A 16,408-nucleotide genomic window follows, 5' to 3' on the forward strand; every position below is an offset into this window, starting at 1 on the left:
TGTTTGTGCTCCTTTGTCCAGAGACAGAGTTAAGGCATTCATTGACTTGGGACACTTGTAGCTATTAGCTCAGAATGTGGTGTCAAAGAAAAGATTCTTCTCTCTTTAAATAGTGTCCTGTGAGTGTCTAGACCGTCTGTGTGAAAAGCCACAGTTCTGGAAGTATTTTAGACTTGGAATTCTCATATGGCTGTGAAACAGCATTGTTCCAGAAAGGCTGTCTGATCTTTTACTTGCGAGTGAAGAGAGCTCTCTCTTTGCCAGATGCCCACAGAGGTGTAACCAGACAAGATCGCTGCTGCAGGGCTGTGCAGAGGAGATCAACAACATTCACCTTCTACAGTCTAGGCATTGTAATTAGAACAGTACAACATACACCACCTTACCCAACACAGTCTGCGTGTTCTGGGGGTGGAGCCGGGGAAGAATTCAGTGACATTCTAACCACTAGGGCATGCTTATGTGAAAGAGAACAGATGAGACATACTTTTGGCTTGGGGCAGTTTTCCTCCAACCCTTTTCTTTCCAAAGAGATCACAAGGCAGCATTGCTGAGGAAAGAGTTTAAAACCTGATGTCATGGAGCTCGATAGTCAGTAACAACACAATGTCTTCTTTTTTGTATGGATGAATGTAATAAATTTTCTTTCCTGCCATAAATTGTTACAGCAGAGTGTAATGGAATACAGCAATGCACCAAGCTGAACAGTAGATATGAATTCAATTTAGGTAAGAGACTGCTGCATCTTAACCAAAAGGCCTGTTTCTTTGCCTGCAACAGCTAAACCTCCTTTGCAGCCAAAGGAATTCCCCTCAGTGTAATACTGCCTGGAGTGGAATCTGAACCACTACACTTTTGAATACCCTAAGCTCAGGGGTGTCTGGGACTTCCCTGTCTGCATAGTTGGCTGCAGCTAACTTTATTGCTCAGAATGGAGAAATGTACCATACAGGTGCTGTGTTCGGAGCTCCTCTCCTTGTGGCTTTGATGTACTTGAAGCCATCTTCCTAGTATAAGTTGGGACCATGCTGTTGTAATTTCCACCAGCGTCCCCAAAGCCTCTGACAGCAGCTGGGAGTTAGTGGCTTACTGGCACACAGTGCCAGCCAGAGGTGTGATGTGAGAGGAGTCTCCCTTTGGTCAGGGGATTTGATCTCAAGGGTTCTGTATCCTTTCCAGACAACACTCCTTGTCTTTGGGCTGCTCAGTCTAGTGTTGATATGGGTGCTGCTAACTGAACACGTTGCTGCAGAAGCATTGGGTCCAGGGGCTCTGGCTTTATTGCTGCACCAAAAGAAATTCCAGTGCAAGACTGTTCATCCTGATTCACAGAATGTGGCTTTACTGCTTCAGTGTGTTCCAGGGATTCCTTCACCAAAGAAATCAGGAACAACCCTTGACTTTGAAAGTAGTTTCTTCCTGTAGCAGTGTAGAAACAATTCCCTTTTTCTTCAAGCTTATGCTAATAACAAGTGATAATGAGAATACCTATGCAGTGGTAGTGGAAGTCAAAAATAGCTTTTCTTCTCACTCTCTGCAGGTTTTACTAAGGTAATGCACAGGCTTAGAGATGTTCTTTCTGTAGCACTTCACTTGTGACCAAAATGCTCGTCTGCTGCCATCAAAGTGCTGAATAACTCCTGAGCTATCCTGACTTGATGGAATTCTCTGTGTTGATGGATCAAATGTCAAGGTTCTTTCTCCTCCTCTAAGATGTAGGAAAGCTCCCACCACACTGATAATCTAGGCACTGCTGTTCAGTACTTCTAAACATTTAATCTGATGTTGGTCCTGACTTTTTTGTGCTTTATCCCTGTTGACTCCACAAGTAAGTGCTGGCAAGGTTTGCCTCAGTTTTTCTGTAATTACAAGGCTTTAAATCTTTTTCTTTGAATTTTACTGAGGCAAAACAAATACTCATTGACGTCAGCAGGGGGTTATAGGAATAAGGAAAGAGATAAAGCAGCACAGTTCTGCAGCCAGAGCTCTCCATCTAAAAGATCTATAACTTAATAGATGTCTTCAGTAGCTGAGGGAGGACTCAGAGTCAGAACTTGCCTGTAGCATCAGTTTTTATTCCTTTGACATTTTTCTCATCTTGGGTCTGGTTTTAGTCTTGCTGCCATGGCAACATACAGTGAGGCTAAAAGGTATTCCTGAGAAAAGGTCTCTCTCACTGACAAGCAGCAGAAGGGAACAGAGGCCAGAGCTGCTGTTTGCAGATGTGAATAGCAATGGAGGAATGAAAGGGATTTCAAAAGTACTTTCTGTGTGCATGTATGCAGGTGTGTGGTTAACCCCAGCTGGCAGTTAAGTACCACACAGCTTGCTCAGTTGCCCAACTCCCTTAATGGGATGGGGAGAGAATTAGAGGGAGAGAAGATCAACTCACAGGTTGAGATAGAGACAAAATAGGATGAAAAAGGAAGGGGGAAAAATAAAAATATACAAAACAAGTGATGCACAGTACAATTTCTCACCACTCAGTGACTCCACCACCAAGCCATGACCTTCAGCCAGCTCCCCCCTAGTTTATATACTGAGCATGAAACCATATGGTATGGAATATCCTTTTAGCCAGTTTAAGTCAGCTGTCTTGGCTGCAACCCCTCTCAGCTTCCTGTGCACTCCCAGCCTCGCTGGCAGGGCACTATGAGAAGCTGAAGAGTCCTTGATTTGGTACAAACAATGCTTATCCACCACCAGAATATCAGTGTGTTATCTATGATGTTCTCACCCTAAATCCAAACCACAGCACTGTACCAGCTACTAGGAAGACTTTTTATTCCAGCCAAAACCAAGACAGGAGGCAAAACCATTGGTGCAAAACCTCATTGTAACAGATCAAGGAAATAGACTCCATGATCCATCTATTTCCCTACTCCTCTGTCTAAATTCTCCAATCAGCTCAAAATCATTGCTCACAATGCTAACTCTTTTAACACTTTAGCAGTTTGTTTTGATTGTAGCTGTCTTTTCCACATACACTTACTTTTTTTCACTAGATGTTTATGAAAATTGGCCTCAGTCTGAGTTTGCTGTATCTTGTACATGCTCAGTGCTTCACTTCTGCGTGTTAAGAGCTGGCTGTGTTCGTCATGAGCAGAAATAAAACCTACTCAAACCCTGAAAATAATATGCTGGCTTATCTATTTGCAAGATGATGCATACCCTCAGCCTCCAGCAGAACAAAGTGAGTTTGAGAGGTGTCTTTAGAATTAATGGTGTAGGTAAGAGGAGAGCCCAGGCTAGTTAGAGATGTGGGGTTACCAGCCTTCCACAGGCATAGGAAAGCTCACTTGAAACCCAGGATTGGAGAATTTTGTCATAGCAGAGGCTGTGCAATACCAGAGGCTAATATTCTCTGCTAGCTAGCTTGCTACACAGAGCAAGGAAAATATTTGTATCATGAAGGCAGATCATTCCCGTAGAAGTGTGTTGTGCTCAACACAGGTTCTTCCATTACTCCCAAGGGAAGTAATCACTGCCAGTGAAAGGATGGTCCCAAGAGAAATAATCCCTACCAGGAGAGGGGTGGTTTTGTCCAAGTAAGTGTCTGTGGTAGGGTAACTGTCAGAGATCACACCCAGGCAAAGAGCTTTTCTACAAAACCTTGTACATAAGACTTACCCTGGGAAAGGGAAGTATTGCAATTCATTTAACACACCACCCCCTGCAGCAACCTTTAAAGGCAGTCAGCATGTTTCCAAGTGAAATATTACTCCACTCAATCATGCTGCATAAACATGAGATGCATTCCAAGGCTGGCAAGGGGGAAATATGCCAGCATAGCAATAGGACTAGTTTTGACAGATGTCACTTTTGAAGGTAGAAGGATGCAATTATTAAGTGCAAAGGAGCTCAAGGACTGCTCACTCTGTGTGTGTCACAGGAGACCCAGGGACTCCTCTGTCCTGTCCCTTCTTGTAATCCAAGCCATGTTAAGAGGGCTGTGGCAAGTGTTTCTAAAAGGGACATTTGCTCTATGCTTCCCATGCCCTAATGTCCTCCAAAAGCTGCATGGAGCAGTGTAACAGTTCACTGCTGCTGCAACTGCCCGCAAATTAAGAAGCAGTTATCCTCTGATAACTGAGTTTGCTCCCTTCCACAGACCAAGGCTAACCAGACACGATCTTAAAACAGACTGCATGATTTGTCTTTGTATGGAGTGCTGTGTTCAGTTTTAAACGCCACACGTGCCAGTGACATGAAAATAAACCCTCTTCTCCTGGTCTGAGAAGAGCATCTGGAATTACAATGCAGCTCACAATTCATCTTAAAGCATGGCTTGGTAATAGACCACAGCAGTGAGCCTGGTAATAAAAATCATGTTGCCTTACAGCAGTAATGAAAGGTTCAATATTAAAGCTTTGCTGCTGTGGTATCTCAGCTAGAACAGACTGCAGTGCCCATCTTTTTCTTCATTACTGCATACAAATGGTGCGTAAATAAATATTATTGATATTAGTGTTTGTAATTCTAATGGAGATAGCTCTGGGCTTATTGCAGTGCTGTCTGTTATGAACAACAACAGAACAGAACCAGCCCTAGCATGAAAAACAGGCAAGTTTTTAATTCAGATTATTCTTTCATAAATCTGAACAAGATTTGGATCATTACCTGTGGCACTTGGGTTGCCAAAGTAACCTTGCCTAGCCAGCCGATGCTTGCATACCGCATGGCACGGTCACCATGGAGATCCTGGCCACGTGGTTTTGCAGACATGATGCAGTTGCAGGCTTCTCAGACGCACGGCAGTGAGCAAAGAGAGGAATTAATTATCGGTCAGGAAGGCTCTTGCAGACAGCTCTTCTCTGTGTCAGAGAAGGCCTGCATGGAAGTAATGCAAAAGCTGAGCTTCATATTGTTTTATCTGCGTACAAAGAATTCAAGCAAGGGTCGGAGGAGAAGGCTCTCTCAGCTTTTGTGAGGAACATGCTGAGTTCTCCTAATGGAAAGTTCATGCTCTGCCAGGATTAGAGGAGTGGTCAGAAATTGCTGACCTGTGTAAAACCTATATCTGAAGGATATTGGTCATATACAAAGTGTATGTTCGAGTAACTGAAGCCTACTGAACACTAGTGGTATTCCTTTATCAGCTGAGACTTTTGTCCCTTCCCAATACCTGCTCTTCTCATTCACATGCACCCCAGTGATGTCATGGAAGTTGCAGCAGTGGAACGGGGAGTGAAATCTGTCTGCATGCACGAAATATTCCAAATTGCCCTCAAAAAGGAGCTGTCATGCTGTGACCTGCCCTTTCCAACACACACTGAACTTCATAATAGCACTACAAAGTAGATTCATTCATGGAATCATACAATGGTTTAGACTGGGAGGGACTTTAAAGGTCATCTAGTTTCAACCCTCCTGCAACAGACCAGGTCACTTCAGGTCTTTGTGCTGGGGGCACCAGAACTGGATGTGGCACTTCACTTGGGGTTTCATAAGAGCAGAGGTGCAGAATCACTTCTCTCATTACATGAGCTGCACATTATCAGCTAATGTTTAGTTTTTCATCCACTGATACCCCCAACTCCTTCTCCTTGAGACCACTCTCGAGCCATTCCATGCCCAGCCTCTATTTGTGCTTGGGATTGTCTTGACCCAGATGTAGGACCTTGCACTTCTACTCACTGAACTTCATGAGGCTGAGTTGAGTCCTTCTCTTAAGCCTGTCCAAGTCCCCCTGGATAACATTCCTTCCCTCCAGCATGTCAACTGGACCACACAGCTTGGTGTCATCTACTAACTTGCTGAGAGGTCCTCAATCCCACTGCCCATATCACTGACAAAGGTGTTGAACAGCACCAGTCCCAGTGCCAACCCCTGAAAGATGCCACTTGTCACTGGTCTACATTTGGACAACGAGCCATTGACCACAATTCCAAGTGTGGGCATTCAGCCAATTCCTAGTAAGAGAACCTCAGGATAAAGCTGTTCTGCTCTGTACCACCTGTTGTATATGAAACTGGCTGTAGAATGACAGATGGTTAAAAGATGCTGCTACTATTTCTGTGTGCCACAGCCGTGACTAGCAGGCTTGGCTAAGATCAAGTGGGGGTTCAGTTGACATGATTTATGTACCTCTAAGAAGATGCACACAGTGCTTCCAAAACTGGCCAAGAGCATCCTGTGGTATGAGCCAGGGAGGGAGGGAGCATGGGGAACTTACAGAACTATGGCAGCTACTTCTCAAATACTCAGCTGTTTTCAGCTTCCCATATACACGCCTAAAGACACTTAAGAAGAATTTGAGGATTGCAATGACTTTGCCATTCTGAGGATTACTCTCTTGCCATGCTGGAAGGCTTGGATGTTTTCAGTGTGTACAGTCATGTAAACAGAGGACAAAAGGTGATTCTTTGAAATGATGTGTGAAGATAAACAGCAATATTGAACCTAAAGGTGGGGAACTAATGAGAGGGAAAAACTACAGTTGTAGATGGTAGAGTAAATTGATGCTCTGTTCCACTGCGCCCATCTGGAGGTGAAGGACATCTGCTAGTCACCTTTTTGATAACGTGTGATGATAGAGCATTAGAGCAGTTGCTGAGTTTGACATATTACACTGAGGTAATTGAAATAGTTTCACTTCTGGCTTGTATTAAGTTTGTAACCTTGGCACAAGATTCTTCAGCCTTTCATACTAGCTCTTTTTTACCAAAAGGGAATGAAGGATTCCTTTATTGTAAGCAGAAGGTTTTTCATACACCTCAGGAAACCCACTACCAGCAGAGAAGCCCAAGAAAGAAGAGTAGAGAGTCCTCTGCCACTATCCAGTAAAGCTGCCTTAGCTGACAGTGGGGGGGTGCAGTTGTCTGTGAAAATTAAACTGTAATCCACAGATGGCAGCTGGTGCATAAACTGTGTGAGACCTGATAGAGTTAAAAGAATGTCCCTCCTCTGTGGCACCAGTGTCTTTCAGTTCCTTTTTTTATTTTCCTGAAGTAAATGTCTAACTTTACTTAAAACCCCCCACAGAACTAATGCTAGTAGTGAGCTGAAGCTTTTATATGGGACGATGAAAGCACTGTGTTTTGACATTTCCACTAGGACGGTCTCCATGGCATGTTGCCTTCATTGTTTCTCTCTGTTAAACATCCATATTACTAACGTGGGCCTAAAGCCCCTGATGTGCTGTATTGGCAAAGTGAGCAGATTAGTGTTCCAGCTCTGCAGTCTCTCTTATTTTACTCCTGAGACTGGCTCCTTATGAGAGCCAAATGCAGAAATGGATCATTATGTTTAAAATAATATCCAAGGGCTTGAAAATAGCATCCATTTCTTAGGTGGGCTGCATTTATCTTGCACACTGTGAAATGGTGCAACAGATAATTAGCAATACATTTTCCATTGAACTTGTCCTATATTTATAAAGCAATAGACTGGTTTTGCTATATTCTATCAGCAAAGTGAGATTCCAGAATGCCAGCAAGCATTTGTGAATACCGCAGTAGAGATTATTGCTGGGTTTTTATTTCAAATGCAGAACTGCCAACAAATTAGTTTGAAGTAAAATGAGTAAATAAGTGGAAGCTTGACTACAGCAGTACAAAGTTGGAGCACAGTTGCTTCAGGCATGTATTATTTATGAAGGGTCAGACTTACATCCAGGAAAACATGTCTGTTCAGGAACTTTCCAGAGTAATCATGGTCTCGGCACAGTTTTCACTCTTATTCTGTAGTGGGCATCCAAGGTTAACTTGTCTCACTTCAGTTGCAGGCTTTGGCAGATTTTAGGATCAGTGCCATGACTGCCAGGACAGTAGAGATGAAGACCTGAAATGAATTGACTTAAGATGAAAAGCCAGACAAGAAATCTGTGCCATGTCCACACGTTCTGTGAACACCTCCAGGGATGGTGACTCCACTGTCTCCTTGGGCAGCCTGTTCCAATGTCTGACCACTCTTGCAGGAAAGAAATTTTTCTAAATATCCAATCTGAGCCTTCTCTGGCTCAATTTCAGTCCATTTCCTCACATTCTATTCAGGAGAAGAAACCAACCACACCTCACTCCAACCTCCTTTCAGGTAGTTGTAGAGAGCAAGAAGGTTTTTCCTCAGCCTGCTGTTCCTCAGACTAAAGTACCCCAGTTCCCTCTGCCGTTGCTCATGAAACTTGTTCTCTAGACCCTTCAGCAGCTTCATTGTGTTTCCCTGGACACCTCCAGCACATGCAAACACTCAGGTACAGACACAGCAGAAGCTCCATACCCCACTCTGTGATGGGCAGGGTATGCACAGCACTTAAATATTCACATGACAAAGCAAACAGTTTATACAGCCTGCACAGAACAACTTAAGCCTTAACCCTACTTCTATAGCAAAGGTTTTTAATGCTCTCTGCCAGCTATAGTATGAGAAGGGAATGGTTTTTATATTCAGGCATCTTGGGAAACAAGTAATTGCAGTCTTGGTTGAATAAGTGGACTGTTAGTAGCTGTAAACATAAAAATGACTCCGTTATAAAATAGCTCATGGTCTCATAACTCAGACATGGCGAGTGGTGGCATTGCACTAGCTTAGAATTTGACTAACTGGGTAGGTAAGTTGCAAATAACACTAAAATATACAAATGTTGTGTCAGCTCTTCAAACTTTTTGTTGATTTTTTATGCATTTGATAGCTCCATCTGGATTCCATAGCCACTATTATTACTAGAAGTTTTATTGTTCCCTTTGCCTCTGCCTGCTGTTTGCATTTGCAAGCTACTTACGAGTGTCCTGGAAACAATTCCTGAACCTTTCTCTAGAGTCTTAAATTTGATAGTGTGCATGTAAAAAATGCAGGGAAAGCACATTTTCTCCAATTTGCCTTGCTAAATATGATACAGTACAAATAAAAATAAATGTTGCATACCCTGCTGTCCACAGGATGTTCTGCTAATAAATTTCAGTGGACGGGCAAGTGTGTTTGGTGAGTTCTCTACTTCTGTCACGTGTCTGTTGGATTTTTTATGCTGTGCTATAGACTCCTAAAAGATTGATTTGGCCATTAAGTCATAAAAAATAATACAGCTGCTGCTTCTTCAGAGTCTTTGTTGGATGGAATATTGCTCATAGTGCTAAAGAAGTCTTACAGAATCGTAGAATGGCTTAAGTTGGAAGAGACTTCAGAGATTATCTACTCCAACCTCCCTGCTATGGGCAGGGATGCCTCTTAACTAGATGCCTCATCCAACCTGACCTTGAACGCTCCCAGCGAGGAGGCATCAACAGCCTCCCTGGGCAACCTATTCCAGAGTCTCACCACCCTCACAGTGGAGAACTTCTTCCTGAGATCCACTCTAAACCCATTCTCCCTCATCTTAAAACCATTGCCCCTTCTCCTGTTGCAAGACACCTTTATGAAAAGGCTTTCTGCAGCCTTCCTGTAGGATCTCTTCAGGTATTGGAATGCAGCTATAAGATTGCCCTAGAGTCTTCTCTTGGCTGAACAACCCAGGTTCCTTCAAGCTATCCTCATAGAAGCCCTTGGATCATCTCTGTGATAGTTAGGCATAATTGTTAAGGATTGTTATTAGGATAGTCAGCAATTGTTAGATATTATTATTGTTAGGAATTGTTAGATATTATTATTGTTACTGTTATTATTAGGACAGTTAGGCATTGCTTATGCCATAAGATAACTTCATACAAGACATTCTGATTTTGTGGACTGCTTTTAGAGGTCAGCCTTCTCTCCAGTGGACTTGTAACAGTGTGTTTTCCAAGGTTAGTTTACAGTTATGGCCCAAGGTAGAAAGCCATTGTGTATTGCAGGGCAATTTTTCTCTTGTCTCAACAGATATTTGTTAAAGTCTGGTATTTACAAGTCGAGGGAGCCACTTTGCCAAACGAAGGATGTGATATCGAGTTACTGAGTTCACTGCAGTCAGCTTTTGAAATAAGGCCGACAGATGGTAAAGACATTTTGTGCCCAGCATCCATTGCCTTCAGTTGAAAGTCAAAAGCTGTGTTTGCTTAGTATCTTTAAAAATCTCACACCTCCTTATGTATTAGACAGTCAGTAATTATCTTAGGTACCCACAGCCTAGGTCAGGCTTTTAAATGTACTCTGGGAGCCACCTGTTCCCAAGTCAGCATACTGGTTAAAACTTCTAGGCCATTATTCCTAACATATTCAATCAAACTATGTCACAGATGGCAGATCCTACTGGTATAAAACTCCTTCTTGTCTCAACATGTCCTGTTATGTGGGCAAAAATTAGTGTGATGAGGATATGAAACAGCCTTTATGTGTACATTTTGTGTTCCTGAAGTTTCCCACCATGAAAGTGAGGAAGCTCTTGACATCTTCCAGTTTGCTGTGATTTAGTAGCAGGCAGCATGCTGCATATTAAACGTTCAGTGCAACACACACACACTTTCCATTCATCAACACCGAGCTCTCATGAGTTCTGAAACCTCATCTATCAGATTAAGCTCCTCTCCAGTGCACTAGTAAGAAGAGGGTTTTGTTCTTCTCTCACTTGTGCTAATTGCAGCCAGCTATTAACTGTCTAGTCTTAGTGGTATCTGTATGACAGATAAAATTAATTACAAAGAAAAAAAGAAGAGAAGAAACACTTGTTTTTGCAGTGAGAACCACAGTGTTGCAGTAACCACAGGCAGTGCCTGAATACAGCATTCCCTCTGTAGGAATGTAAAAGAAATTAACTGCAAAATATCATCAGCCAGAAAAACATTTCATACTTCTGGGGAAAAGTTTGGGCTTATGATAAATGTTCTGCAAAGAGAAAATCTAACAACCAGCCTGTAAGAATTAACTCCCTGAGCCTGTATTTTTCTCTGCACCTCAGCTAACCATTCCTTTTGTACTGCATTAACATTTTGTATGTATCACATTGTTCAGAAGCTGTCATCACGACTTGCATCTCATTTGGGTAAACCCAGTGCAAAAATTGGGCCTCACAAATTCAGTAAAATATGTTTACCTGTTAATTTTGTTTCAAGCAGCTGTTGGATTGACCTTGCACATAGCATGGGCATTCAGCACATGCCTTAAATGTATTGCTGGGTTTGGAAGGAGATAATTCTCTTAGAGGTGCCTGGAAATGATCAATAAATTGTCTTTCTTACAGGTGAAGGAGGCCATGCAGAGGATCCATGACCGAGGAAATATAGGGAAACTAATTCTGGATGTGGAGAAAGCACCCACTCCTCTGGTGAGTGCCCAGCACTGCATACATGCAGTACAGTACACAAGTTAAAGCATGCTAGACATTTCTGGAGATGTGCCCTTATGATGTTTTTATATCTATGGTTTTCTCCTAAATCTATAGTGCCTAATTACAACCAATAATCATAATCTGTATATTTGACCCAAAGTGAAACGTAATTGTAATTACTAGAGTCCCAGCAGTGACTTTTCTATACTGAATGGCTACCTGCCTCTCCAAAAATGTGTCTGCAAGTCTTAAATCAGGGTGGAACTGCCACATCTATTTCTGTCTCTGTGGTGGAAAGCAAGCAGACATGCCACATAATACAGGATCCTGTATTAGTAAGAATTAGTGGATGGAACAGAAAATGACACAGTCAGCATTACTTCAGGGTACAAACAGAAGTGCTTTCTGGTTCTCTTACAAGAGCTGGACTATGCCTTTGGTAGGAATTTCTTGTACTTGTTTTTTTTTTAATTAAAATATCAAAATATTCCTAGAAATGTTCTGAAGGAAGACATTTGTGGTGCAGCTTTGTGCCACTCGCTTTGGAGCACTTCACGTGGTCTCAAAACAATACAGTGAGCAGCAGTAAATGAAAGTTAGTCTTATGTCTAAATATTCACTGGTGATGTGGGAAGGAGTAGTAAAGGCAGTGAAAAATGGACTTCAAATCAATACTGATATATTAAGTTTGCTTTCAGACCCAAGATTTCTCCTGTTTCAAAAGAAGAGGGAAGAATTTGGAATTATAGTTAAGCTCTTGTTCATGCTTACTCTGAAACTGACCCCAAATCTCATCTAAAATCACTGCAAGGAAAAGGGGAACTCATATTTGGAAACTGGGCATTATTTTTATCTGAATTGCATCTTAAAGATGTAAACAAGAATCTATAGCACAACATTAATACATTGATTTCATCTGCTTGCTTCATAGTGTATGTTGATAGTAGCCATTGGTTAGAGGTGAGAATAAATATCATACGCTTTCATGAAAGGGTCTTAAATTAAGGGGAACTTCCGAGCACTACTTTCCCTCAGTAAAAGCAGGTCGTGTTTGAGAGTTCTAGTCTTCTCTCTGGCAGAGGCTAGTAATCAGTCAGCAGGGAATGTAAAGTGTCACTGCATTTCTCCTTAGAAAGTAGATGGGTCCTTTGTTTAGGTGGTTTTGAAATCATTATAAGCTAATTCAAGAATCGTCTTGTGTGCTAAGAGAGATCATGTTGGTGTGTAAGAGAACTACTTTATGCTGTTAAGCACTGCCACCTTGTCCACTTAATCACTCTTGTGCTTCCAGAGAAAGGTCTGTCAAAGATCAGGGCTGGGCAGGCACTAAACGAGTGACAGATGCTCTCTATTTAACCCTTCTCCCCTCCCAGAGGGGAAAAGAAAGGGAATAAGGAAGAGACTACCTGCCATTAAACACTAATGTTACCTGGTTCTGGAAGAGCAAGTACAGAAAGCTGTAAACCAGGGCTCACATTTCTGGAAGAGGAGATAGAGAAAGCTGTGGCCCAGAGCTCTCACACATTCTGTAACTTCCTACACATTTCCTTGCTGAGTGCTTTAAAATCAGTTTGCTACGAGTGCACAGATGCAACTGTCCCACAGAGCTGCTTTCTGTGAGGTAATTCAGCTGTTACCCATGATAGAACAGCTTACAAATTTAACTGGAAGTGGGGTAGTGCCAGCAGCAACTTTGCACAGCCAGCATGCTGATTTTCATGTTACAACCACGTTGTCTTTAGTTTTCCAGTACCTTTATCAAATGAATCAAACTGCAATAAGAATGACTAAAACAATGTGAAAGGTGCTCTGATGTCCTTCATCTTTCATTCCACAGATGGCCAACGACAGCACAGAGACAAGTGAGGCTGGGGAAGAGGAAGAGGACCATGAAGGGGACAATGAGAATAAAGAGCGCATGCCGTTCATCCAGTAACAGCCAGAAGTGGCGGAAGCAGAAAGATCGATGAAATAGAAGGGAACAAGACTGGGAAATCTCTCCTGTGCATCAGTGAACAAATGCTGTAGTACAGTGTGTGTTGTATTTGTCTGCAGTCAGCTGAGCTATGAGCTGTTGATCATTGTTGTTTCAAACTCAAGTGCCATTCTCATCCAGTGCAGTATTATGACATTCCTGTGTAATACCCAGTTTCCCTGTAGGAGTCCCATGGGTTTTTCTGTTCAGGTTTAAAAGCCTTATTAAGTTACTGTGTAATTTTAGATGGGCATCTTCCTCATGCAATTCCAGCATTTTGCATATAGTTATTTGGGGAGTTTGGGCTTTTTCTTTGCAAGCTGGAAATAGTATAACAAAAATTTCCCCACTTGCTGTCTGGAATACTCTAGTAACTGGAGGGAGGATTTTAAGTTTGTGGATTTTCAGTGTTAAAAAATAGTTTTCCTTTTGTGAACCACAGATAAAAGTTGCAAAAAAGAAGAGTATTAATTTTCCTCAGTCATGCTTTAGCATTGTATGAGCAATCCTATTTCCATTTTCAAAAATACCTCGCTTAGAACTGTGGAATCTGAAGTGTTGGAAGAAATCATTAAGTGAGAGACTTTGATTAGTGTTGTATAACCACATTAGTCATCAGCACCAGGACTGAAACACCATTCAGCGTGCCAACTACCAGACTTAGCTGTTGAGCTGAGCTACCACCCGGTAGGTTAGAGGCAAAGAAAACTGTCAGTGAGCTGCTCTGTTTAGACCCAGAACTCTAATTGCCTGTAGCAATTAGCGTTGCTATCGACAGATCAACATCTTCTGCCAGGGACACATTGACTCATCTGTGTCCAAAATCCAAGCTAACATTAAATTTCGTTGTAAAATTGTATTGGTAAGGATCACTCATCAGGATGGGGAAAGAAATTTGTTGTTGGAGTTTACTGCTCTGAAATCTCTAACATGCTGATCAACTCTCAGAGCTGGAGCTGAGCTCCTATAGAGCTTAACCCTGACAAAAAGGAGGTTTAGGCCTTAATCTCATCAGAAATTATGAATGGGAATAGCTCTATCTAGGTGGGGAGTTCTACCAAAAGCTCTGCTCTGTGTGTACAGTTATGCTTGTACTCAAGGTATTCAAAGACCAGCTGGTCTTATCTACCTCCCACTAGTGGAAACTGTATCTAACCATGACAGAAGCAAAGATTTTCTCCACATCTTTCACCTATCCAAGCAGCAGGTACTCAGGTCCACAACTGTCTTCTTAACACAAATATTTTAAAACAACTACAGTCCCCTCCAGTAGAAATGCTAAAGGAATGTCAGAGGATGTCTGTAATGCCATGTAGCTTGGAATTAATGTATTTTATTCAAAAGGAAATCTTTTCCCAGCCATGGCTAGTTGTTCACCTAAATCTACAAGCATCCTGTGGTGATAGAAGTTAAAAGCTAATAGAGAAACGTGGAGAAGGAGGGCTTCTCAGCCTTTTCTCAGTGTGAAAGGACTGGTGGGCCTGGATGACTTTTATGTGTGGTTTTAGAGGATTCTCTCTCTCTTATTTTTCCCTTTTGTTTCATCTTGCTGCCTGAGTATTAATGTCCATCTCTTGGCACTGTACTCATGAAGTTGCTGTTCCAGTATCAGGTAATTGTTCATTCTGATGGAGTTTCCAGTGAGTTAAATTCAACACTAATGAGAAGAAATAACTGTGGAGAAAAAATAATGCCAAAAGAGCTTTTGAAATATGAACTGAACCAGAACTTAAGTTTTCTCTAGAGGTTGATGCAGAGCTTCACTACAGTTGATTTTCTTTTCAAGCTAGACTTGTCCATACTTCCAGTGCCATATCAGGCCCAAACAGGGATTTTATCCACAGAAACATTAAGTATTCAGTGAGAGTTTACCACATATTGGGCTTGCCAAGTGGGCTTTTAAGAAAGGCCATTAAGTTTTCATGACTCATAAGCTGACAACGGTAGGAAACATGCCTGATTTTGTTTTGCAGTTAGTGTAATGATGTTGTCCTGCAACAAACCTTAACATAACTAGGAATTTTGATTTGATGCCAAAGTGAGCAATATTGCTGGTGATCTTTGAGCTGGCAGTAAAGTGGCATTCTCAAGGCCTTAAATTAGTAGGGCAAGCAGAACAGCAAATCCGTTCTTCTGTTATAATTGCAGTGTGGTTGGCTCTGCAGTGAAATTACCCTTCAAGACAAAGATGGGTGATCTTGGTCATGGCCACAGACACTATAGGGACAACAATCAAATGAACTAATTTTGGCTAGTTCTTTCTGGTTTTGTTAGCAAGGCAAAAATACTGTTCATGCTGATTCATACCAATTTTAGGGCCATTTTCTGAGCAGCAGAATATCAGGTAATTACAGTGAGGAGTACTTCTGGATTTACCTAAGTGCCACACAGATGAGTGTGACATCAGCAAGCTAAACTCTGCTCTGTGTTTTACTGGTATTGATGGAATTTTTTTCACGTGTTTGTTCTGGCAGCAGGATTTGTGCTAACAGAATATGGCCCAGAAGCCCTAAGTACCTTTTAGAATACCACAACCAGTAGTATTGCATCTGAAGTGGTAGAGGGCATGCTATACAAGATGACAATGCTGAGACTCACTACTGACCAGGTCTTACTGTCACAGAAACGAAGGTTTGTGCTTACTACTGACAGTGCTGTTTCAACAACTCTAAAACAATTGGATAGTTTCTTCAAGTGAAACAAATTTTGTCTCAATTTGCCTTAAAGGAACTGTGAAAGCTTCTCTTTAACTTAAGCCTGACTGAAGTGAACTGAAACACTGTTTAATTGTATTTGTTGCTTTAGAGCTTTTGTTATATTGTGCCTACAAAGCAAATTATGTTTACATAAAAATATAAATAAACTATTGAGCATAGCATTATCCTTGACTTAGGTGGTTTATTCCAGTAGTATGGTCAGATTAGAGAGCTACCTTGGAACTGGCTGAGAGGAAAAGTTGAAGTCTTATTTTCCATTTGGGTCAGTGAGGGATATATTTTATTTATTTTCATTGTTTTTAAATTCAGATATAAAGCATTGAATTAAGAAATTGGAAACATTATGTAAGGAGTAGTCATGAAGTGCTCAGGGAAGTGTATTTTGATAGAGACAGAAAGTAGTCTCTAGAATTTTAGCACTTGGATTGCACTGGGAGATGAACTGACAAACCAGACATCCTCAGAGAGACAGCTCCTTTCAGAAATGAAGATAATCTAAGGGAACAATGTTCAAAGAGAATCCCAAAAAGCCATCATCAGATT

General features: G+C 41.7%; 1 protein-coding gene across 1 annotated transcript in view; it reads left to right on the forward strand.

Moving 5' to 3' along the window:
• Nucleotides 1-16,029, forward strand: part of VAT1L (vesicle amine transport 1 like) — a 54,716-nt gene extending 38,687 nt beyond the window's left edge. Inside the window, exons 8-9 of the mRNA XM_064159953.1 lie at nucleotides 11,087-11,170; nucleotides 13,011-16,029. Of these exons, the coding sequence (XP_064016023.1) occupies nucleotides 11,087-11,170; nucleotides 13,011-13,109 (183 nt within the window). The 3' untranslated portion in view covers nucleotides 13,110-16,029. The remainder of the gene's footprint in view (nucleotides 1-11,086; nucleotides 11,171-13,010) is intronic.
• Nucleotides 16,030-16,408: the final 379 nt, after the last annotated feature.

Source organism: Pogoniulus pusillus, chromosome 20, assembly GCF_015220805.1.
Source record: "Pogoniulus pusillus isolate bPogPus1 chromosome 20, bPogPus1.pri, whole genome shotgun sequence".
NCBI lineage: Eukaryota > Metazoa > Chordata > Aves > Piciformes > Lybiidae > Pogoniulus > Pogoniulus pusillus.